The 25,862-nt window shown below is 42.6% G+C and overlaps 1 protein-coding gene across 6 annotated transcripts in view; it reads left to right on the forward strand.

Moving 5' to 3' along the window:
* The window catches only part of EVL (Enah/Vasp-like), a 162,457-nt gene that overhangs the window by 70,305 nt on the left and 66,290 nt on the right, over positions 1 to 25,862 (forward strand). For 5 of the 6 annotated variants that reach the window (XM_087747690.1, XM_087747689.1, XM_009467497.2 and 2 more), the window contains exons 2-3: positions 13,155 to 13,323; positions 20,882 to 21,059. In XM_087747690.1, the coding sequence (XP_087603816.1) occupies positions 13,155 to 13,323; positions 20,882 to 21,059 (347 nt within the window). Of the gene's footprint in view, positions 1 to 4,106; positions 4,260 to 13,154; positions 13,324 to 20,881; positions 21,060 to 25,862 lie in introns of those variants that run through there. The other variant, XM_087747687.1, reaches the window with a different exon arrangement.

The raw sequence follows: 25,862 nt of genomic DNA on the forward strand, positions 1-25,862 counted from the left end.
ACGCAGATCTCAACACATGACTGAAATAATCTGTTTATCCAGCATACAGTCCTTTGTGATGACCGGATAGAAATCAGCTACTGGGTCTTATTCGCCGTTTGTCCCAGAGTGCTGTTTCTTTCTAAGTGCTCCCTTTCTAGTCCAGGGCCACGGAGGCATTTTAGCAATGCAAAGGGGTGATTAGAGGCACTTCTGCTGGAATGTATGCTGTAGTGCTTAATGAAATTAATTTGGCTTATGACGGGAGCACTGAGAGGCAGCGCTGGGCTTTGTCCCACTCACTGTCACTGTTTCCCGGCGTGACATTGGATGTGTCAGTAGTGACCTGCTCTTTGCTGCGCTTTGGGCATGCACAGTGCTAGCAGGAGTTGGGGGGAGGCTGGGAGTTTTCAGTTGTGCTCAAAGGTGTTTGTGTCCAGGAGAACCAAATCTTTAAAACCAGATTATCCTAGCTGATATTGTAGCTGATATTTGTGTGTAAGGAGAATCATATCTGCTTGGTTTAGCAGGAAGACTATTCTGACAACTAAGTGCTGTCTTCTTCCCCTAAAATCAGTGACTATCCCAGACACATGAAAACAGAAATGAAAAGGCTGCTCAGAGCTTTCCTTGGTCCGTCTTCCTGCATCCCTCTGCCTAGAACAGTGGAGCCAGTGTGGCTGAGCTGGAAGTTAATGATTTGAGTCCATAGTTATTTGGAGTTGCATTTTTCAGGTTATGTCCTTCTTTTCTAATACACGCAGTAAAGTACTGTTTACATGGACAAACTCTACTATAATAGTCTAAGCAGTTGACTCTTGACTCCAACTTGACTCCAAATAAAGTCAAGTTTTAAATTCATGAAAAGCAGGATTTTTTGAATGAAACAAGGTAGTGCCCAAAATCCACCCAGATCTCAAAGCAGAAAGGTGTAGTATCAGGAAAATGCAGCCAAACTGAAATCCCAGAAAAGTAATAATAAAATGTTTCATTAAACATAAAAAAAATACATTAAAAAAACCCAACAGGTAAAGCTTTGCTTAAATGTCAGTGAGAACTTTATTTCTTGTTGGGTTTTAAACTTCCCCCATCAGTTGAAAACCGAAACCCTTCAGTCATACAGAGATTTACTGCAGAGGAATCAGAAGCTGCAGCTGAACGGGTGATGCACTAGCAACCATGAGAGCGACCGGATTTTGACACCCATGTTTTTACTAGGTGCCATTTCACCAATCGTTTCTGCAGATCTTTCAGTTGGACCATGAAAGCAATCTTTTATAACAGGAAAACCAGTGAATGTGAAAAGCACTCTGCTCCACTGCTCAGGTAGAGTGGCGTTTGTAGCCCTTGCTCCCCAACAGAAGCCACACTGAAGTGTTTATATAGCTGCTGTGCCTTGCCAAATTCGGCCTATTTCTTACACTCCTCTCTTCTTGCTATATTAAATGGGGATCTGAGGTTATTCACATGTATGTTGCACTCTGAAACCACTGCAAGGACATGAGGGATTGTGTGATCTCCTGAGGACTGGCCTCCTCAGGGCTCTGCAGGTTTTGCTCTTATTAGTGGAGACTTCAGAGCCTCTGGTGCTGACTCCCAGAGAAGACCTCTGTGCATGGGATGCTACATGCTGCCTCCATGATAAAATCATGGGTCCCTGCTGTGTTTCCAGCAGGTCTTCAAGAACTGAGCAGCTCTGCCATTTGTGGAGCGCTTTGGGACGTTACCTGGTGCCATCGCTGCTCCAGGTCGAGTTTGGGCAGATGGGCAAAAGGGATCAAAGTAGGTGAGATAAAATTTTGTGCAATGGTTTACAGGAGGGAGGTAGTTCATTTGCATTGCACTTTAGGGAACTGGGTTCAGATTAGGTAACGTGTCCGTTCCTGGTTTGTGTAATACCCGGGTGGGCACAAAGTGGCTGAGCAAAATGCTGCAGTGACACGCGAGTGGGCATGAACCTTCCTATCCCCTTCCACACACTGATCCTGCACTGCCTTCCTAGGATCCCATCGTGGGGTGGCTCAAGTAATGCCATGGGAGAAGTATTTTCTTAAGCAATGTGTCTTAAAAAGTGCTATTAAGGTAAAGGACGTAAAGTCAGGCAGGGAGAGCTTGTGATGGCCAGAGGCAGGGAGAGGCAGCTGGAATCTCTGAACATCCAGTGAGTTTATTCTGCAGTTGTTTGCATGTTGTATTTGCACTGTCCATGTTTGTGTAATCACAGGTAACAGGTGACGTATTTAGACATGTTAAGAGAACTTGTGAGCACGCTGACAAAAAAACCCCAAAGATAATTTCCTGTGAAAATGGGACGAAAAACCCAGCTTTCTCTACTTGCAACCAGACCACAGCAGGGTCCATCCAGTTCTCCCAGTCATGTTTTCCTGGCGTTAGTTCTCCCTCTGCTGTTAATCTCCTCATGCCATAATGCATCCACACCCTGAGGTGAAGCTGGGAAGACTAGACAGCGTTTGCAGGGTGTTTACATCCATGTGTTTGCCAAGTTTGCAAAACCAAGGAATGGGGAGAAGAGAAGGATGATCTGTCTCAAGGGCCTGCCACCACTGAGAGGCAGCCCATCAAAACCACTGCAGTTTTACCCCTGGTGAGGTAGCACTAAAGTATTAATTTGCTGTTCTGCTCTCCAAGACCTCCACTCTTTTTGCTGCGATATTTTCAATTATTATTCCTAAATTTGCAGAGTTTCAATTTGTGTTAATAGGCCATCTTGCTGGCATAGCCAAATGGCAATGCCCAGTTAACAGAATGGCAGAGCAGGCAAATGAGAGCCTGCAGAGATAGCACGGGAGATGGAAATGTTACTGCAGGGAAAAACCAACCTCCCTGCTAACGGGAGCGTGGAGGCATGCAAATACGTATGTAGGCAGCCCATAGCAGGGTGGAAATGAAGGCTTGTAGTCTTTCAGGGGTCTCCTGCAGGCATAGCGCAAGGAGGCTTCGTTTTGCAAGGCATGCTAATTAAAAAATAGGCGGTACATAGAACTAACTATCTGAAAGGCAATAGCGGATGGCACATTTTCTACAGCAGAAGCCGTGAGATAAGGTATCCTCCAGCTTATGGCTGTGATCTCCGCAGTGGTTACGCCAAGCCAAATCCCGCATGCTGTTTGTGGGAGGCTGAGCGTGGGGCAGGCACAAGTGCAGGGAAGAGATGACAAAGTCTCATCTTTGCTGTCTCCAGGTACCATCTGGCTGAGAGCCAGCCTGCTGCTGGGCCAAACGGGGGCTCTCCCAGCTGCTGGTGATGGAGGGAGGGCACGCACTGCTTACATAACCCATGGAGCAAATTTTGTCTTGTTTTTTAAATGTTGGAGATTTCTTCCATGTCCTTCTATAAGCTACTTGATCAACTACCTCCTTCTGTGAAGATGCATTTCTTAGTTTATGTATTTATGGTGATGCTCCAAATAGGAGAACGGGGTTGGAGAGTGACCAAAAAAAAGCTTCTGCTCTGGCTGGACCCCGAGTTAGCCAGGTGTAGAATCATAGAATCATAGAATCGTCAAGGTTGGAAAAGACCCTTAAGATCATCGAGTCCAACCGTTAACCTAACACTGCCAGGTCCATCTATACCATGTCCTCGAGCACCACATCTAGGTGGCTCCCATCCAAAAACTGTAATGCCATGCTAGCTGAGAGCCAGCGTGCAGTAGCCTGGGCACTGTGCCATGCCAATTCAAGTTTTGGGCTGGAGCTGGTTCCCAACCAGCTGGCAGGCAACACCAGGCTGGTGGCAAGGCACAACGGGGGCTCTCGGTACCGACAGGGCCCCTGGGTTTGGTTCTGCACCGTGCAAACATCCATGTCATAAATGAATAATAGCAATTTTTTCTGTGTCTGAGGTTTGTTTGCTTTTTCTTTTTCTTGGACAGCGAACTTGTACCTTGAGAAAATAAGCGAAATGTTTCTAATATCCATGCCACCAATGAGGCAAAGGCAGCGCATCTAATCTTAATCTATATTGTTTGGACTTTTGTTTGCTAAATCAGCTGAAAGAAAGAATACATTTCTTCTTTAAAGTGCCTTCCCTCCCCCTGCTGTACAAATGTTACTTCCTGCCCTTCTGCTCTCTTGGTAGCGCTTCCCTTTCCTGTTTTGATTATAAGCCTTCATAGAGATTCCTGGCTTGTCTCCCTGCCAAATTTGTCTTCTGCTCAGTAATCAGGTGAAATAGCCTGTTTGGGTTTAAGCGCACGTGCTGGACTTGAGCGTATACTCCTGCGGGATTACCTGACCAGGTCTTCCTCGATGGCAGGCACGTAAGTATCTGGGGACTGTGCAGGATGGCAGGGAACTTGTTGACCAGGGTTAATGTGAGTGTGTGGGAAGGAGAGCGTGTATTGTCGTAAAGGCAGAAGGTCTGTGTTTTGGTTATAGCCTCATAGGATAATTTATAATTGTATAGAATGGTAATTAAGCTTTTATGGCAATGTTACATTAATATGTATCCCCTGGCACTGAGGGAGAGGCTGACTTGACGGAGCGAGCCTCCTTCATTCCTGGTCTGCCTCCGTTGGCTCCAGGGGAATTGCCACAGATTTATTTGCATTTCTTCTGGGATTGAGGGGAAACCAAGTCAAAGCAACGCCAGCTTTAATGAAAGACCTTTATGTTGATTTCCTGTATTCACTTAAGAGTCTGCCTCTCCTGATGATTAGTTATGATTATGATCTTTCAAAGCCTTTGTTTTAGGTATGGTTCTCCTGAAATAAGGATATGGCTGGCCCATGAGTGAGAGCCCTCAGTCATGTATTTTCACTTGACAGTTCAGTTTTGGGTTTTGCATAACGCATATTTTACAAGATTAGTTACTTCTTGTTTTTATTTCTGTAATTTAAGGGTGAGGGGAAATAGCCTATATTAGTAGCAACCTGATCTAGTCAAGTTGCCTTTTTACTGTTTTTGACTAATTGGGTTCATAGTGTTTCCCCAGGCCATTTACCTGATTTATTTTTAGGAAATTCTAAACATTTACTTGATATTTATTTTTAGGAACTCCCAAAGTATATCTTCAAGGTGGTACGCAAAATCTGAAAGTGAATCACACTCCACTGCAGAAAGAAATGTTGCGTGAATTAAAGCATTAACAGAGCAATGGAGTTTCTCTGTTAGGAGACAGCAGTGACCTGGCCTTGTTGGAGCAGGCAGAAGCCGAAGGGAAAGTTTCCTGGAGCACAGCATGGCTCTGGGATTCTGGCTGCCTGGCAGCGGTGGCACTTCTTTGAATCACTACACTTCCGCTATGAAGTGCCCTTTGCAAAGCAGTTCTCTTAAAGCATTTTTTTAAGATGTTGAGTTGAGATACTGCTGACTGGAGTTCCCCTTAGAATCTTTTAGGTTCTTACGCTTCAGCTTGCAAAACCTACCAGAAAAGTGATGGGTTAAAATTAACTCCACCATGTAGTTTCAAAATCTCAGCAACATAAACTAAGCAGATGTGCCGGCTTACGAGGGCATCAGTCTGCAGCCGCTCTGCTGGTCCTAAATCTCCACTGATTGGCAGATGTGCTATTTAAGTGCTGTGGCGGACACCGAGAGGTCAGGGCTCTCTGCAGGCTTTCACTGGCGGTGCTGAGGACTGAGCTGCTCTGGACTGACAGTCAGGCCCCGGTGGAACATCTCTTCCACTGCATTATCATTTTGCACACTTTATTTTTTGTGTTTCTACTCACTTCTCCCATGCTCAAGAGCACTGAGGGATGACAGAACGTTATGCAAGTTTCTCTGGTCATGCCAGGATTGCATGCATGTTGCCAAATTTAGCAACTCATCTCCCAAAGCCCTGGCTTAGTGTGAGATCTGGGTGCCTCGCAAAACTGTCTCTTTTTTGGTTTCCAGCTGAAGTGTCTGTAATGGATGTCTGCACCAGGTACTGGACATGGAAGTTCCCACTGGGTACGCCAATGTAATAAGGGAGAATTCAAAATTAATGTCTCATTGCTAGCAGAAAGAAGAGTAACTCTTAAGTACTCTTCCTTGTGCAGGTGAACTGGTGTTCATCTTACTCTTGTTAGTGCTGTAGGTACCAGTATTTTCATTTCCTGCTCTGTAAAATGTGTATTTATCTTGCAGGTGTGTCTTGACTGTATTTAACAGCGTCAGTCTTTTTGAGAGCTGCTTACAAAGGAGGCTTTGTATTTGTACTATTTTCTTGTAATTATTTAATATTAAACTGTTTAGATGCTGGAGTTTCACAGTGGAGAGAGGTGGTGGCCAGGCACCTGCAGCAGATGCTCAGTGCAAAAGGCTCATCTCCCGCTGGCGATGCAGCCAAAGCCCAGCACCAAAGGCAGATCTTCCATGTGTACCTGCAAGCTGAGCAGGAGACTAAAAAATAGCAGCTCCCCTGGGAACTGGGTTTCACTTCAGGCTGACTGGGGCAAGGGCAACACTGTCGTGGAGGTCTCTCTGCACAGGCATGCAACCAGGAGTGAGGGCAAATCGAGGACTTCTGACCACTGGGTCCATGGGTTGGTTTTTCAAGGGGTCCCAGGAAATGGGACTCAGAAAAGCAAATGGAGATAGTCGTTGTAGCACCTCCATATTATATACAAAACTGTGACTGCTGTTTTTCTAAATGCCTGCTAGAAAACATTCAGGCATCTGCATGTCACTGAGGATTACAAACTCCTATCTGGATGTAAAGTCCCTATGGGTTTCCACTGTCCTTTAATGTGATCAAGTGGCTAAATGCCGTTCTTTCACTGTGAGTTTTTGCGGCGTTGCTGAGGAAATAAGTTCTTCAGTGCTCTGGGACAGAGGTAGAGTGAACAATGGTGACACCGACTGTCCTGTCAGTTTGATTGCAGAGGGAAGCAGACTTTGAAAAAAGAGGTCCCAGAAGGAGTCACAAGCATGACTGATGTTGTGTTGGAGAAATGAGGCTCTCAATGAGAAACGGGGTCATGAGCAAAGCTGGTGGTGAGTCTCTGGTGAGAAGGCTGGAGAGCCACTGCACTACAGCAAGTTTTATCTGTAATGAGCTCAGATCTCAGATATGGTCTATATGAGCCCAGATGACCTGACTGACTTGTGTTCAGAGGGTCTCCCAGGTTTTTTCTTCTGTAAATCCAGTTGTCTGAGCCAAATGTCCACCTGTTTCTGTAAAGATTACTACTGAAACACTTTCCCTGCATCCCAGTCATTATTATATTTGTTGTAGCAGAACCAATTAAAATGTTTAGCAAATTAGTCCATTAGAGTTTGCAGTACACTTTAAATGCTGCAGGAACATGACTTGTAGCTTACTAATTTTGAGGTTAACACAGATACATACCACACAGACCACACGTCTGCATATACAGGATTTTATATTTGCGTTAGTTGTTTAAGCTGACATTGAGAGAATTCCGTCGGCTTGTTAAACCAGCATCAGCATCTATTTCTTGCATGTCAGGTTTAACCACACAGCTGTGACTTGCTGTAGGCAGACTCAGTGGACAAGTAGAGCGAGATGTGTTAAATGGCTTGTGAGTTATCTATCTCGCACGTTCTGTGTGCTGAGGGTTTGTTCCTAGGTATGACAAGCCTTGGGCAAAGTAGTATTAACAATTTCTTGACACCAATAAGGATGGTTAGGTCAGTCCAAAATAATCTTTAATTATTAATCATTTATAGTGCATGGGGGGGAATGGATGGGAAATAGAAATTAAAAATAAGCTAAATGTTTGTGAAAGTAGCTGTTTGCGTTTCCTAAGAATAGCAGAAGACAGCTTGTTTGAAGGTGAGAGAATCATGAGCAGCTTGAAACAAGGTAGATCTATAATAGGCTCAAAGCATGATAGCTTGATTTCTCTCAGGGGAGCTTTCACAGTTTATGCGAAGTGAATTTCTGCCCCAAGGAAACAGTTGTGTCTGTAAATATAGGGGATAGCAGAAGTCTCCTGGTCCAGCTGGCATGCTGGAGTAGAGCCCGCAGAATTAGGTGTTTAACCCTGCAGTTGGTTAGTTGCCATCATTAGCTGCACCTTTTGTGAACATGATTCGGTGACGCTCCAAAAGCTGTACAACATTGCCATGGCTCTAGGAGAAAGTATTTAAAACCTCTTCCATTGCCCTCTGGGTGGGCTGGTGCTGGCCAGGGGTCCGGGGTAGGGCTGGGATAACCCTGTGCCACAGCAGGCTCTGCCTGGGGTCGCTGTTCAGAGATGGGCTCAGCGACTCGGTACCATGCTCTGCAAAGGTTTTATTCATAAGAAGATACCTTGTAAGTAGAGAAAACAAGTCAACGAAGGAGCAGTGCAGCTTGGCCTCTCACCTTTTGCTCAGTCTGGGACAGAAGAGAAAAGCCTTGAAGACCCTTCAGAGCCTCTCTACCAAAGGCTTGCCTCCAAACATTATGACGGACTTCCTTTTGTCTGTTTATTCTCTATATGTGAGGACTTTTGTCATTCCGTCCTGAGCTTGTATATTTGGATAACCCACTGGGCTAGGCAGAGTGAAGCAGGAGGACTTCTCCCCGATCCATGGCTCCCCCACTCCCAACCTCCACAGTCATTTCTGTCATTTCATTTCCCCCTATGTTTCCTCCTCCTATTTAATTACCTGCAGTCAGCCAGCTGAAGTCAAGCAGCCCCATTAAGTCTCATGTGATAATTCACAAAATATACAGATATTTTCCCTAAGACTCCCTGTGTTATCTTTTCCATACTCCTTTGTGGCTCTTTTTTGGCTATGAGACCTTGGTAATCATAAATTAACTGAAAGCCAGAAAGAAAGCACTTCATTATTCAAGTTCTGCACAGACAGAAGAAGAGAGACATTTCTGGATGAAGCCACCTTCATTGCACCAGTGTCTCGAAGTGCAGCCTCACTGCTACCCCCAACTGCTCTCCCTGAATGCAGTAGTCTCTGTACCTTAACTGGTACCTTTAAGCTTGACATGACTCCTTTGGGGCTGGAAGCGGTGCTGACACCATAGATAGCAAAGCAAGGAGGATACCACGAATCCAGGTGGCCAGCCCAAGCATGCCACGCAGCCCAGGCACTGTGCTTGGCTACCCACTCTCACTGGGGCTGGGCAAGAAGGGTGAAAGTCGACCCTTTCAAGAAGGGTTAACTCCAAATCAGCTGATCTGCTAATTTGCGAAGACGAATCCTAAACAAAGGAAGACAGTGGGTCAAAATGGGTTACACAAAATGAAGCAAACAGTATTGCCTGCAAACATATATCTTTTTTGTAATTTATAGTTTTGTAATCTGGAAACAATATTCTATAAATCTCAACAATGAATGCTGGATTTTAGGTGCCAGCTGTGAACGAAGGATTTCCCCATGCACTCTGCTTCTATCAGATATGAAGTTAAGCAGATTTGCTTTAACTTCAGGCAAACAAGTGGTCCTGGTGCAGAGGTTTGCTATCCCACAGATGTAAAGCACTGAGGAGAAAATGTTTTCAGAATAGATAAGGGTGGATATTAGGATTGGGGTGTAAAGGGGTCCCTCGGAAGAACCCCTTCCCCTCCACATATAAATAAGATGTCTCAGATCTGCCCTAGAGCATGCTGCAGTGCATTGGAGTAGATTTTATGCACAAACATGAACAATGTTGTAATTAAGACCCCTCCATGATGCAATTTTTATCTTTTTTGCAAGTAATTGCCTGTGGTGGAAACCTAGGTGGATGAGTCTGACAACTTGCATGTTAATGTAACATAAAAAACCAATAGGGGAATTAGTAATATTTGGAAAGGTATGTGAAACTTGATGAGTCTTCTGCAACACACACACAGTTTTCAGTAACTTGTGTATTCTTAGGAAGATAAGGCAAGTTCTAGAAGCTACACTCATGACTTTGTGTATAAATACTGATATCTGCCAGACTCTTCTCATGCAGAAAGAATGTGACTGCACAATAGTGTGACTAAAACCCATATTTATTACCTGTTATGTGTAGTTGACATAAGTATCAATGGTGTATGATCCCAAAAATAAGAGAAAATTTTGTTGGAGCTTCGTGAAACCAATTTTGCTTGATTTACGCTTAAAGTAATGGACTCTGCAGAGCGTAATAGAGAGGTTCTCACTGACCTTTATAAGAGGAACGTTTTCTGGACTGTATTCAGGGAAGCCCCTTAAAGCGTCAGTGGGAGAGTTGTGCTTTCTGTGGGTAGGACCAGTAAAGAGTCTTCAGGCATAAAGAGTTACACCTCCATTTAGGGTGAGACAGCAAGCTAGCAGTGGGTCCCTGGGGGCATTTTAGGTTTTGAAAGATTGATGAAGTGCTTTGCAGGAAAGGATTCCCCTTGTGCTGTGCTTGTTTTATGTTATGTTCCTTTCTGTTATTTCACTGGAGGCCAGATAACAGGCTTAATCCTGTTTCCATTTAAATGAACGATGAAAAACTTCCATTGACTGCAGGGAGAGCAGGGATTGAGCTTGATGTGTTACTTTATGTTACAGTAACAATTCGTTGTCATGCATTAAATATTGCTCCTGGGGTCTATATCTGTATTGCAATCATGAGGCTGTAGAGAGGTTCTTTGCTGTAGTTTTCAGTGGCAGCAAAGTCTGAAGGTAACGTTGCTGTATCCACTGGAATCTGGATATGGCGCTACAAATAATGCCATGGTAAGGCCCTCATGTGTGTATGGTTAGGTGCGTTCTCTTTGTTGTAAGTAAGGATAATTTAATTAATTTTGACTAATTAAGGAGCCCACGGCAATTGTGGGTTCCAAAGTTCGTCTGAAATGGAGACAACATTGGGTCCCAGACTTGCTCTGATGAAACCAGTGGTGTGCTCTTGCTTACTTTAGTACAGCAAGGCTTGTAGCAACTGGCAAGGCCTGAGGAGAAGAACTCAGTGTCACACTGGCTGAGTGTGACTCCCCCAGGGGCCACGTTTTTTGGGAGCCCGCTGGCTCGCTGGGCAGGGGGTTGCTGTGGCCCTGGGCAGCTGATCCTCCCCCCACCCCTGGAGCTGGAGGTGGCACAAGACACCTGGTAGCACAGGTAGGTGGGCACCATCCAGCCACAGGACTACACCAGAGATTATTTTTAGCCATTCCACTTCCACATGGCAAAGCTAATCCAGTGCACTTGCCTTTTTGCTGGTGCATTTGTCTCCCATCCTCCCCATCTGTGAGTCCGAGGCAGAGGGAGTGTCCCCAGGCAGGTCTGGAGGATGCAGGCAGTGCTGCCACTGCTGCCAGTCTGCAGCTCTTGCACCAGCTGGAGGATTAGGCAGGCAGGAGTGAGCTCAAATCCCTCAGCTGCTAGTGTCAGATATGGAGAAGCTGCCACGAGACATTAGCTTACCTTAAAAAAAGGGATGGAGAGGTATTTGCTGGATAAGTACATCAGCAAAGGCACAGCTGTTCTCCAGGTATCTCACATAACAAAGCAACAGCAACTGGTGGATGAGCTTGATTTTATAAATTCTGAAGAATATAAATAAAATAATGTTTAGTCTTTCTGATCTAAATACCTTGCTCCAGTAACAGAGTCTAGCTGTTTTCATGCTATGTAATAAAAATACAATTTATTCTGAATTTTCTTACCTTGTTCTTTATGGAGGTGTCTGCTAGCATCGTTGCTCCCTCTGTAAATGTTGTGAAGAGTTTTCAGACTCTGAAAGCCTGCAGGAGGTCCATGGGCTACCTGGAGGCAATGCGAAGTGACTGATAAAACAAGCCAGAGTCAGTAGGCTTTAGTGTACAATGGGGGATGCATCTGCCTTGGAAATCTTTTTGAGACCCACAAATCAGAAAAGATCTAAAATTGCTGCTGTAATCTACACAGATCCTCTTAATACAGTAACGTGCTCCCTTTCATTAAAATGATGACAGTGACGGAGTCGGGTGGGTTTGGGTGTGCGACAGTTGGTATAATTTACAAGTGGTGTAATTTGGCACGGTGGCAGTGCAGCAATACGGTTTAGCACCATGCAGGAGCTTCTTGTGTATTTGTGTGCAAGTGAGGCATTACTGAGGCAAAACGAAAACAAAGACGTATATGCAAGAGGGAGGAAAAAAGGATTTGTGTGCAAAGTGGATTACTACTTGATATTGCATTGCTGAAAATTATTTAGTATGGCTTGGGCTAAGGAAGGGAGGTATATATAAATATATATAGGTCTAAAGTTAATAGGGCAGTCATGAACTTAAGGTTTTTGCAGGACATACATAAATCCTAACAGTTTTATTTAGGCCTAAGATGCACTATTTGCTTGTTGAAAATCCCTGTTTTGTGTGAAGATCTCAAATCTCCAAAATTAGGAGGATTCATTTTTTTCTTCGTATAAGGAACTCTTATTTCCTCTGGTATAAGAAAAGTGGCTGGGAAGTCAGGAGAGCGGGAACTGAAATCCTGATCCGTAGTGACATGTCACCTCAACGGTATTTGCCAGTGGCATTTCTTGTACATGAAGGGTGTGTTTTAGCATGAATCTAGTATACGTGTATTAGTCACGAATATGCAGCAAAAGGTAAAGAACTGATGAATTTCTGTGAATCTACAGAAGAAAAATAGTTATTAATGCTGTATAACATGATGGCTGTGTACTTTAACACTGGAATGCAGACATTGGTGGATTCCCCTTTCCCACTTTCTTTGCTGCTAGGATGAAGGAAAAAAGAGTTCCTCTGTGTTTTGCATTGTGTATTCTGGGACTTCTAAGTGCCTCAGCGGGTCTGGGTATTAGGCATCAGCTGGATTAACGTAATTGATTTCTTCAGTTTACCTAACATGGCTTTTGGTTCAAGGTCTGCTTGCTTCCAGTTTTAAATGTGTAACTCAGCTGTGGATGTCACGTTTATTTTGTCAGTAAGCTGTAAAATATTGGTAAGTTTTCATGCAAATGTGAAAGGCTTCACTTGCCAATAGGTACATAAAATAAATGGAGCATTCATACTGTTGGACAGTTTTCATAATGTTTGTGTGGTACAAGTTATTCCTTAGGGCCTAATATTTTTATATAAAATAGATTATCAGTTTGAAACAGCAGCATACTGGAGCTTTTTTAAGTCTATGAACACATACATGCCAGCTTTAATTTAATAGGCAGATTGCAGTCAAAAGATTAGCAAATCTCTTATAAAACATATGTTTTAAGTAGTTCTGATAGTTTCTGTTGGTTTCTTTTCCTTTAGATGTTTTCAATATTACACAGCAAATTCACTGGTTTTTTTCCTGATTTTGTTGTTTTTGCTCTCCAGTGAACAGAGTATTTGCCAGGCCCGGGCTTCAGTTATGGTCTATGACGATACCAGTAAGAAATGGGTGCCAATCAAACCTGGACAGCAGGGATTCAGCAGAATCAACATATACCACAACACGGCCACTAACACCTTCAGGGTAGTTGGAGTTAAACTGCAAGATCAACAAGTGAGTAACTGTATCAAGTTTCCTGTAAATTAAGCTTTGATCTCGTTTGATACCATCAGTTCTATACTTAATGCAGTCTAGCAACATTTCCTGCTCCCTGCAAGGTGCCTATGAGTCTGTTTACTTCAGTCATTCAGATTTTGTGTAATTTTTTGTGCACAGAATGTATCATAATTTATTACTGCTTATTTGCAAACAGAACTTTTGGTAAATGCCAGAGAGATTTTAATGTTATTTTTCCCCCCTCCATTTTTGCTTGTGAAATGAGTCTTATTTCATTCTGCAGGTTTTGCTCTCAGCTCCCCCTAACTTACTTTTTGCTCATTTGTAGTACTATGTATAAAAAAGAAGAAGAAATCAATCGTTCTGCACTGCCATCTCGCAAAGCACGATTGTTACATTGCTGTAATAAGTAATTAGTTCCTCATAACGCATTTCAAAATCCTAGGTGCACACTGTGATCTGATTTATGGCAGCATAAGTCCGCAGGACCTCCTTAGGTATTAGAGGAGTTATTTGGGATTTAGATAATCAGAACTGGGATCAGACCTTCCTCGGCCACCGGATCCCGGCAGCCTGGCTCATGGGTGTGCCAGGCGGTGTGTACCATCCATAACCAAATGTCATGTTTAGACCCTAAATTACAAAAATATACTTGGGGGAGAGTAGTGGTGCTGTACTGTTGTGCCATTTGCATTTTAGAGCAGACATTTCAGAGCTGGGGACTCCTTCTGTGTGTTGGTGTGAGGCTGATACGGCAGTGGCAGCCCAGCCTGCCCAGGGTGCCCACCTCCCATGCTCACCTCGAGCCCTCAACCTGGCAGAAGAATCAGAAGAAAGCAGGTGATGGATTTTCTGTTGGTTCAGAGAGTGGCATTGCCTCCTGGGAAGGTGTGACGAGCACTGCCACCAGCACGAGATGGGCAGGGGGAGGGCAAGCCAAGCCAAGCCAAGCCTAGCCTAGCCTAGCCTAGCCTAGCCAAGCCAAGCCAAGCTGGAGAGTGGGAGCCAGGGCACCACCACCTCTCAGCTGCCACAAGTGTTAAATTGACTGATCTGCTCATGGAAATGGAGATGATGTCCCTCAGCTGTCAGCTGTAATGATGCTCAGGCCAACTGGAAAAGCTAGTCAGGTTGCTTACTAGAAGTGTTAGTAACTTTGCTACAGTGTCCATATATGCAATCATCATTTTGAAAAAGGAAACACAGAATAGAAATAGGTGGGGGTTTTCAGCTCCTTGCAGTGCACTTTTGAAACCTCTGCCTTATCTTTTGCCACTGCTTTTGTCCTTCTCAGTAGAGCAAGGGCTATACATTAATGTAGTTCCATTTCAAAAATAGAAAATATTTTCAAAAATAAATGAAATACAGTGGCTTCTTAGTCAGTTGTGAAAGCCAGTACTGCTTTGTAACAGGCCATGCTAGCTGTTTGTTTTCCGTAGCCAGCACGTGAATGTAAATGATGTGACTAGAATCCAAGATGAGTCTGAATAGCTGGTGTGAAACAAGCAAAACTCATAAAGTCTACATATATATGTAAGGGAGACTATGTACCAGAGGTCTGTCTTAATCAGAGTATACAATTTAAAGAGTAGGATATATTAAAAAGTCAAATCTTGATCTGTACTTTAGACATGTTTTGCATTAACTGTAACAATCTATTTGGTTGCAAATGTTCCTACTTATGAAGAGGCTGCATGTCATCTAAAAATCATCTCCATTCAGAAGGAAACAGGTAGAAGAATATATTTTTCTAGAGTATAAAGATTAAAAATCCTCCCTCAAACAAACAAAAAAGTACAGGTTACCTTTGTCACTTAAAACTGTCTAAAAGAAAGTATTCACCTTAAATATGATTACAAAAATCCAGTATTATGAATAATGTAAATTCAAGACAGCGTAGCATGGTACTATTAAAAGGAATGTTCTGAAAGTCTAAAGATTCAGAATTTAATATATTTTATATGTCTCACATGGAATCATAAGCTTGCTAGGCTTGCTAAGCGTTTGCATTTAAGGAGAACAAAAATTAATTTCAGTTAAAATAATTCTCTGTACAAGCCATTTCCTGCTTGCTCTCAGGTTGTGCTAAATCACACTGCAAGTGAGGTTTTAGTAAAAGCTGTTGCTTTGCCAGGAAAGCCATGTTTTTCTGAAAAGGACCAATCTTCAGCTAATATGTGATTTGGCATATAATGAAGCTAATGAAGCTATACAGATTTCCAGGAGTTGAGAAACGAGTTTAAAATATGTAGCACAACAATACCACAGAGGAACAATTTTAAGTTTTATTACATACTGTTTGGCAAAGTGCAGACTAGAGTAATCTTTGTGACTTCACCCTTGCCTGCCTTTAATGTTTCCCTTTTAATTTTGGTTGGTTTTATATTACACCTCTAATAATCTCTCTCTTTAATTTTCATCCTCTTTTTTTCTTCATGTATCTTCTTCTGTAGGGTCCTTCTGTTGTCTTTGTCTAGCTGCCTTTGTTTTCTAGCCCTTTTTTGATGCATGAGTGAGTTAGAGTTTATGATACTATCTTCTCACTGTGCTTACCTTATCTGTTTATCTTCTTCTCTAGCTGATGGTGTCTAAAAAGTTCACCACAAAGAAATATGGTTTTTAGAGTGACAGAACGTGAGTGTCATTCTCACCACCAAGAAGTGGTCACCCAACCTCTTGTCCTTATGTGTCTGGGTGACATGCTCATTGCATGCTTGCGTGCTGCAGGAGTGCTAAGTTACAGACCAGCAATGCATGAATTCCCCTTTCTGCTCTGCTCAGACATGCACATTTGCATAGACTCATGCTGGCATGAGCAGTAATCTTCAGAAAACCAGAAATAGACTTTTGAAGCTTTGAAGTAGCCAGAGAGGCCAGAACTGGTTTGAAGCTAAGGCCAGATCAGTATTATAATCACTTGACATCATGAGCTTTGATGTTTCTGTGAAGCCTTCCTTTTCTTGTAGCCTAACAGTTGCAAGCAAACGGTTTACCCCTATGTTGCAGCTTGCCATCTGTCGTTATTAACTTAGTCTGTTGTAAAGGTGAACTGTGTTAGCTTCAGTCACCATGCAAGAAGTTCACAAAGCTAAAAACATGCTAGTGATCCATCTTTATGGCGTAGCTGACAGGCAGTAGCTCCCGAGTTCAGAGTCCTGATCAACTGAGGGTTTAAAATGATGATTTTGCATCAAGTGATTTCAGCTTAGCATGATCTCATCACCATAAGGCATGTGCTGAACAAATAGGCGGGGAGGAGGGTGCGAGTCAGAAGTAAATCATATCTCCTGAGGGTTTGGTGTATTGATGTGGCTAAGAAGTGAATGTAAAAACAGGGCCTTGGGGCAGGTGGGACATTTTACATTTGAGCCTAAGCCAAAACTGAAATGAGGACAGCATTCTTGAGTTATAAACTAAACCACATTTTTTGAAAAATAAAGAACCAATTAAGCACCGCTGTAACTTATTAGAGGTTGGTCAGGTTTGGGCCTGCTTACAGAAATAAAGAATCTGGCCACAACTGTAGCAGTTTTTAGCTGCTACACCGTATCCTCCCTACTTTAGCAATCATACCACTGCTCCCCATGAGAGGAGTCTGAGCACTGGCAGCATGGCAAGCCCCAAGCTGATTACAAACTTCTGAACCATTTCATACTCTGGAGAAACAAGAAAATGGCTTGTTCTGGTTCAATAAGCAAGAGTATGGGTGGTAAGACTTGTGTGGGAGCTCTCCCCGTGATCTTGGTTGTGGTTACACCTCAGATGTGGTCCTGAGGCCCCCTCGATCCCTTCTAGCCCCGTTCCTGTCAGTCCTGTCAAACACCACCATCATTGCTGCTGACAATTTATAGCTCAGCAGCCTACAGACTGCAGTCAAAGGGAAGGGCTTCTTTTTTTTGAGTTTTTTTCATAGATCCCAAAATGCCCTGCCTGCCCCAGAGAGCCTACACTTGAAACTGAGACGAAAGGGTGAGGAGAGTACTAGGTAGAAGTGAAGCAAATAATTTTTTAACATTATAGTGATGGGAACATTGAAAGGTGTCAACATGTTAATACTATGCACAATTGCTCTGTGAAACTCCTTGCCCTACGAGATCATTGAAATCCAGAATTTAACAGGATTCAAAACAACGCAGATATTTGTATCAGTAACAAGACTACTTTGTTTCAGGATAGAAAATAGTAAAAGGGGTCGGGAAAGAAAAAAATAGGCACATAAAATGTCATGTTTCAGCTTTTAAGATAAACTCTGGGTGAAGAGTTATAAGAAGAACTGTTTGTTATGGACAAATCCATTACTTCTTTCTACAAAATTTCCAGGAAGTTTCTCCAATTCACCTACTATAAACTACAGCTGAAGATGAAAAGATGAACTGTTGGTCTGCTCAGCGTGGCAGATGCTATCTTACTGACATATGAAGCTTTAGAGTAAAGATCCCTTAGAAACACCTGTAAAAAAAACCCTGCGCTCCAAACAGGGAGACCTTCTTTCTTTTAATTACTGCTCTGAAGCACGCACTTACCATCATGTGCCTTGCAGAGTCTCGACACCATCTGTACAAAATACCTTTGTGCACTCATTCTTAACAACAGCAGAAGAGCCCCTCCTCTTTTTTCTGTTTTCTAGAAACATTAGCCAAAGGAGATAAAATGAAGCTCTGGCTGATTTCTGTTTCATTTCCCAGTTTTAAACTCTCTGTTTTGAGTTTGAAGATAAGGTATTACATGTGTAGGCATCCTGATGATTACTGAAGGTCAACATTCAAATTTTGTCTTTATTAGACTGAAGGGATCAAACCCTCAGAACAGAGCAGATTCTTTGAGTTCCTTGGATCAATGTTCTGGGAAAGCAAATTTTGAACAGTTTACCTGACTTCTATTAAACGATTTTGGGCATAGGTTTTTTACAATTTCAGTCTTTCATTATACCACTGCACTACACCCTCTGGTGCTCTTTGGACTTTAATAGTGCTGTCCTTTGACACAGAAGATTCTTTTAGTAGGTGAGAAATACTTATTTTGCAAAGCCTGGTAGACGCTCACAGCCTTTCTAAACATTTCCTCAAAGATATTGGCTGTGCCTTCCCTTGGTTAATCTACTCAGAAGTGGTTGGAAGACTTAAAAATTGGTATATGTTAAAGCTGTTGGGTTGCAAGCATGAGTCTACTTGATGCTCCAGAGACTCCTTGAGCGTGAGGAACATCGGTACAGGCTCTCCCAGTGCTCAGTGGTAGAATGGGGGTGATGTCACCATTTTTCAAGAGAAAAGTGCTATCTAAGCTATAAGAGTGAGTTCCTGGCTTTGCTGTGACCAGAGCGACGTGGTTTCCGCATCGTTCTGGTTGGTGTGGGCGGCTTCCCGTGCAGCGTGCTGGCGATGCGGTTCCCATTTTCAGGGGACCAACTCTTGGGAGCCTGCATACCAAATGTAGACTGCATCTCCCTTTGGATCATAGGTCAGGAATCTGTCTGTGAAATGTGGCAAAAAAAGCAGTGTAGGTCTGATTGCTGCCCAGTGCATTTACATGGAAGCTTAATAATGATATTGGTTTGAGAGCAACAGTTGGACCAGATGCCTCATGTTCAATAACCATCAGGATAATTTATGCCTAAAGCTAGACCAAGTATTCAAAAACTATCTGCTATGTCACTGTTTAATGCTGTCTCAGGTAAGTAAATGCATTACAGAAACAAAGTATATCTGTAATTATCTGCTGCTGTAGTGGTTCCTTTACTGGTTTCCATAATTTTTTATGTATTAGTATTGTATAGTTATCAGACATCTGTTAACTATCTATATCAATGAGACAATGTCATCCTTCAAAAATAGGAATGTGTGAAAAACAATTTGCTCTTTATGTATTAGGTGCTTGTCCAGTGTTTTTCTGCCAGTTTAAATTGGCAATCCACTGAAAAGTCAAAACTCAGAGCTAGGAGTAAATCTTTGAAATTAGTTTTAAAACTCTGCTTTTATAATTGAGAAGAATTGTCAGTCATCTAGCAAAAATATTGTTAATCTAATTAAATATGTTGGAGTTTTTTAGATGCAATAATAGTACTAACAGAAAACTTTCCAAATTACTGGTCAATCAGACAGCAAAAAAGATGTATTGGTAGGTTTTCTGGTGCGTGGGATCCACCTGTAACAATAAATACTGTTTACAGCATTTATTCGTTGCTGGCTCACTATACCCTTGACTTTAGTCGTTGCTTCCATCACACCGAGTCCAGGATGGCAAGACTCGCGCTAAGAGTGAGCTCCTGGACAGCGTGCACCAGGGTCCCTCTTCCTAATCCTGTGTACCAGTGTCCAGCCTGCCTAATTTACAGATGAGCCATACAGACTCGTTTGATGGAGGATTTCCATTGATTGGCTTTCAACAAGGACCAGAAATTGTAGGATTGCTCTGGCTCTTGATAAAACTCCAGCCAAAATAACTCCATTTTTAGAGACAATCTCGAATATTCAAAACTAGATTTGCTATATTTGAAGAATGAACTTCAGACTTTTCCTGCTTGTAATTTTACATTCCTCTGTCCCTGGTTCCCTTCTACCCCCAGCCTGTGTGGGCTGATGAAAAGGGAGCCTCCATTTCCTACTCCTTCTCTGTTTTGAACTGCACTGTGCCTGTTTATGAGAATAATTATGATCCCTTCTGTTGGCATTTTGTTTCTTAAATTTGCATCACAACAGAGTACCATTGCCAGTCCCCAGATGGGTATCTATCTCAGGGCTGCCGTCTCTGCCACGGGTCCTTCTGGCTTATTAGTGGTGCAGCAGACACCCCTGCCTCTCCACCTTCAGCTAGAGCAGCTTATGCTTTTAGCATTGGAGGTTTCTGGTCGGATCCCAGGTGTACTGTGTAGCTGGGTGTCCCACGTGCCCTGCCCAAGGATAAACAGGGCATTGTATTTAGCAGATTAAATCAAAACATACAGAAACACCCTTCTGCTGCAGTCACTCCTTACCTGGAAATGATAGCACGTACAGCAAGGGAGGAGGTGGGAGAGGAAATATTTGGTTGTCTGGTTTTGTCATTGCCTATCTGATTCTAGAGAAAAAACTCTCTCAACATAAGAAGCTGGTGGTGATCAGGCACATGGGAGGAGAAAAGCAGAGCCGGTGCAATGAGTCAAACATTTATCTGCAGCAGGGCAGGGGTAGTGCCAAGAGCTCTGTCTGGCTCTTTTCCTGACAATTGTGCATGATCATCCCCCAAAAGATGGCAACAGCTGCTGGCCCTGACTCCTGACATCTGTCTGCAGTATCTGCACAGCTGTATCCTGCGGAGGTGCTGTAGAAAACATGAGCAGGTAATAGATTTTGCAAAACTAGCTTGCAAGTCCCTGAGGCTGAATTGAACTGCTGTAAACCTCACCCTCAGGTGTGGGTCTTCTGCCATTGAAACACACACTGCCTTACTGTACAGCCATGTAGGAGCTGCTATATGAATTGCCTCTACCGATTTAATTAACCTTTACCAAAGGGTTGGTTTTTTTTCCCCACTGAAACAGAACTGTTTTTAATCTTCCCCCCTTTCTTTCAAATCACAGGTAGTGATTAATTACTCAATTGTGAAAGGACTGAAGTACAATCAAGCAACACCTACCTTTCATCAATGGCGCGATGCACGACAGGTCTATGGCTTGAATTTTGCAAGCAAAGAAGAGGCTACCACGTTCTCCAATGCAATGCTGTTTGCTCTGAATATCATGAACTCACAAGATGGAGGTAAATTAGCAGCCACTACGCTCTTTATTAATCTCTGATTCTACAATGTTTGTTATCAATCACCTAGTGCAGTTGTATTGGGTAGTATGCCATTATAAAACACGGTATAATAAAAAAAGTTGGTCTCTGTTACACAGCCTTCAGATCAGCATTTGCTGTGGTATGAATTGTACATGTTTTCAGGTTTTATTTGCCTTCCTTCTAATTTTTCATGGTACCTTAACTCACAATAGGAAATCAATGGTTATTTGGGAATGCCTCAGCAGGCAGGTAGCCCCACTGATTCATGTGGATCTGTGTATGCGTTGTGTTACATGTAAGATGGCAGCATATAACTTTAAATAAACAGAAGGTAGAGTAAAATTAGCAACATTTTATAAGGTAGAACTCAGAGCTGGTATTTCCAGTGTGTTGGGTGTCAGCTACAGCCATTGGTTCTTGTGGCCCAGCTTTCAAAAAGAGGATTGTGTGGCATCTCGGTTATTTCATAAGGTAAAATGCAAACGCTTGTACTCTGGACGTTGACTGATGTTGTTCCTAAGTACTCTACTGACTGCAGTTGAAGTTTGCAGTGAAGTTTACTGTTCTGTGAAATTGTCATTGCACTAGCTTGACGAGGGCCCAAAATAAAGTTCTGGTTTCTTAATGGAAACCAGTTTCTGCTCTGCGGTATCTGGATGAAGCACTGCCCTCAGTTACACGCCTATGACCTCTCTGCAGCTCCTGGGCTGGGAACAGAAAGCAATCCTTGTGTGGTGGGTTTTTTTCCGGCAAAATACACACCACAGCCCTGTTTTCCTTTTGAAAACACAGTGAGTCAAGGTTTACATCACTTGCTGCTGTCCAGGTTTCACTGCAGTGTTCACTGGCGATGGACAGCAGCTTTATGAGAGAGGTTGTCTCCTGACAACCTTCAATACACAAATATGTCTTACTAAAAGGTGTCTTTGTAATATAAAAGTTCATATTTTTTCTTTTGCTATTTCTATTCATCCTATTAAGCTGACAAAGGCAAAAGTCATCAAAAATCAAGAAATGTGTTAAATTCTGAGCTATATTTAGAAGTACTGAGGACTGAATTCTGCCTTCTTCAGCTTGAACTTTTTCAGCTCTAGTTGTGCCACAGCAAGAGAGTTCAGGAGGAAATCTGGCCAACACTCACCAGTCCTAAACTCATGCAAGTCTGAAGAGTACAGAGCTCTTTGGCTGCTCATCTGTGCTCAACCCTTTTAGACCACCAGATGAGACTCCAAAATTTGGATACTTTGCCTATGGTCTTGATGTAGTGATTGGTTTAATGTCTATGATGAGTCCGCCTTTCTTCTGAAAGCCCTTAAGTTTGGGGGTTTTTTTCCATCTGTCTCTTCCCATCAAAGGGAGTGGAGTTTTCGCAGGATTTTGAGGTTGTTCCAGGGAGGTGCCTTGTGGAAACATGAGTCTCAAGATGAGAATTTATTGCTCTTAGGCTAAAATGAAAGAAACTATCTTAAAGTAGATACTTTAATTATGTTAGCTACTCCTAGCAAAGAACAACAAGTATTTTTAAGAAAGTATTTTTGAGTACTTGGGAAGCCTATTAGATTTCTGAGAAGTTTATGAATATACAGCAAATAATAATTTGCATTTTTGGGGGTATTCTTTTATTCATTTACTTAGCACACCAAAGTGTGTTAGATGCTTTACAGATATAAGATCCAGCTCATGCTGAAGAGCTTGCATTTAAAGTTTGTAGTTGTCACATAGACAGACATGAATTGGGTCACAAATGAAAAAATTTCCTACTTTCTTTTATAGAAAAAAAATGGTCTGGTAAACATTCAGTCTTCAACAGTCCCTTTTCTCTCATACATAAAGTGTTAAAAGTTTCAAAGATTGCCAGTTGTCCCATTCTTCACAGCTGAGCTTGTCAAAAACTGAAATTTGGTTTAAAGGGAATTTCAGCATTTGTGTTTTTTTAAAAAAACACTCTGATTCTATGAAACAAATTCCCAAAATACTAATTTTTATCAAAATTATTTTTTTAAATTGCAAAATTTATTTTTATAAATATTTCTCTCTAAAATTATATTTGCTGCAAGTTGATAATAGATTATATTGAGGACTTTTATATCAGCATAGGTTTCCCAGTTATTGCAATGATCTCAGCATGTGAGTTAACAGCAAAAGTACATAATAGATATAAGGTACAAAATGTTTTTTTCAGATCTGCTTTTCTAGGCTCAGTGCTAGTGCAGAAGCTTTTGTGGGCAAGAATTAATGCAGATAGGAATTCACACAAACACACATATCCCTATATTTTTTCAGGCACAGCCACTGCCTGCATACTCCATCCATTCTGCTGCCTGCATGTTGCATTAGGATTTGATTTTTCATATGGAAAAGTCATTAGGAAAAAATTGTAGTTATTATATCTGTGCATCCATGTATTAAAGTTGCCCATGTGCTTATGCAGATTGATGACAGCTTTAAGGAGTTCATGTGTATACACAGAACTGCTCACATGCTAATAAAATCCTCAACCAAAACCAGAGAGATAAACAGAGGTTCCCTCTGGCACATTCCTCCTTAGTACAGAATACCCTACCTCTCTGCTAGCTCCACAGTCTGGGATATGCTACATGCACTACTTGGGATGTGCTGGTTTTAATGTTTACTTGTTTCATACATTCCCTGCTGAGATATTATTGTGTTTAGGTACTGCTAATCTTCCCATAGTTGGATACAGATTCTGGCTTCCATGACTGCTTCTCCCTTCGTTCTACCGCCCACTTGCATAGACTAAAATTAATCATGGTAGACTACAGGAGAAAATATGAGGCTGCATCATATCTTCAGCAGATGTGGAGTCAGGGTACTGTAACATTTGGGAAAATAACTAGTCCTAGTAGCAAAGCAATGGTGTGGGTTTTTGAATGGCGCACTAAGCTGAATTAGTTTAAAAAAATGATAGCAGTCTGTGTTTTGGGGAGTTGGAAATAATTTTTAGGCAGTGCTGACTTTAAAATGAATGAGTCACTTCAAATGAACATACAGTTATGAACTAGCATTCAGATTTACCGTACTGTCCCACTACTTCACGAGAGAGGCTATGAGACCTGTGATCATTCACCACAGAGGTGCTGATTGCTCCACGCTGATGACATGGGACACTAGTGAAAACTAAACCAAGTGCTTCGTTAAATGCCTGAGGTTAAATGGGCTGAATCAGATCTGAAATCCAGCTACTGACTCAGGAGCCTATGTTAACCTGGGTTACATGTCGAGATCATCCCTGGGGAGGGATTCCTCCCAGAGGTCTGACATCCCGAAGTCTGGGAAAGTTGGGAGAAAAGCCATAATCTAAACTTGCTGTCTAGTCGTATTTCTGCAGTGGATGAACTCACACTCTTACTCACGGGGAGGGCTGGCCGTCTTCCCTGTGGCCAAATTCTTAGTGCTGCGATGGGAGCCTCTCCCAGTGCATGTCCTCAGGGTGGGGTAAAGCAAGCCTGGCAGTGCAGGAGCTGAACATGTACTCGCCTCAGTCTTGTGCTTTGTAAGGATGCTAACGATCATGTTGGGAGTAATCTAAAATGAGATAAAATAAGACTAAAAGGAAAATAATAATACAAACGTGTACCATCCTTCCTTTAGAGGTTGACAGTTGTCTCATTGAATCACAATCGTTTACCTGCCAGCTTGTTTATATGCCTAATTGCTTTGATTTCCTTATATGTCTCTTTAATCTGTTCTCCTTTACAATAAGAAATGAAGAGTTGGTCGTGAGCCAGCCTGCAAAATGAGAGCAAATGATAACATTGGCTTGCTCATTACCAATCTCATGGTTACGGTTCTTTAATGGTGTCATTTAGTAAGACCATTAGTATGACAAATGACTTCCCATTACATTGGGGTTTTTTTTCATGGGAGTCCACTTTGTGAAGCCAGGCCTTTTACTGGCATGAATTACCTGATGCAAGGAGTGTCACTGGCCTACCTTGTCACCTGCAGCGGGGTTTCACTGGGGACAGAGCATCACCCCTTCTTGCCCAGGCTGGACACTGCGGAAAAAGCATTTTGCACGGATCCTGCCCACAGGCTGTTTGATGTCTGGTAAGCAGACAAGGTTCAGGTTCTCCAGGTCTTACATCCTCTTAGATTTAACAAATGCAATGACCAGTGGCTGCATGGCCCAGTTATTGGAGCAGGACATAAGGTGAGGATATCACTAAGTTCTTCCCTGACATAATTTTGTGGGAAAGCCAGTGGTGCCTGTGATGAAGGTAACTCTTTCTGCAGAGCTTAACGGAGCCTGCACACTCAGCACTTCTCCCAGTGAATGGTTACACTTCCCTGAGAGAGGGAATGAGGCTATTTTCTCTCCTTTCTTGCTCACCAAATTGCTAGAGACAGGCAAAGGAATGGCTTCATGTCTTTTCCTCCTTACTGCTCACTTCAGACACTGCCCTTGCTTCCCTGCTGGTCCCTGGCAGCACCTGCATGTTTCCATCAGAACATTCTGCAGAAGGAGGCAGTGGCTTGGCTTTGTGGCTTGGCGTGACCAGCTCTGAGGGTGTCTTGGCCTTCCATGGTTTAAAGACTTGGTACCACTTGGAGAAGAACTGAGAGCCTGATACGTGCAGCCTACTGGTAAATGCTGCCTATGACATAGTGAATATAATGTATTATGGACTTTTGCTTTTCTTTTGATGTCTTTGCCCTGGGCGCTTGGATAGCTATTGTTGACTTACAATGCAAGAATATAATTTGTATTTCTAAATGTAAACACCATGTGCTGGAAAGCCTTATGCAGAGGGCTATGTT

This window comes from Nipponia nippon, unplaced genomic scaffold, assembly GCF_047370975.1.
Source record: "Nipponia nippon isolate SJK-2023a ecotype South Korea unplaced genomic scaffold, ASM4737097v1 scaffold_11, whole genome shotgun sequence".
In the NCBI taxonomy this organism is placed as follows: Eukaryota; Metazoa; Chordata; class Aves; order Pelecaniformes; family Threskiornithidae; genus Nipponia; species Nipponia nippon.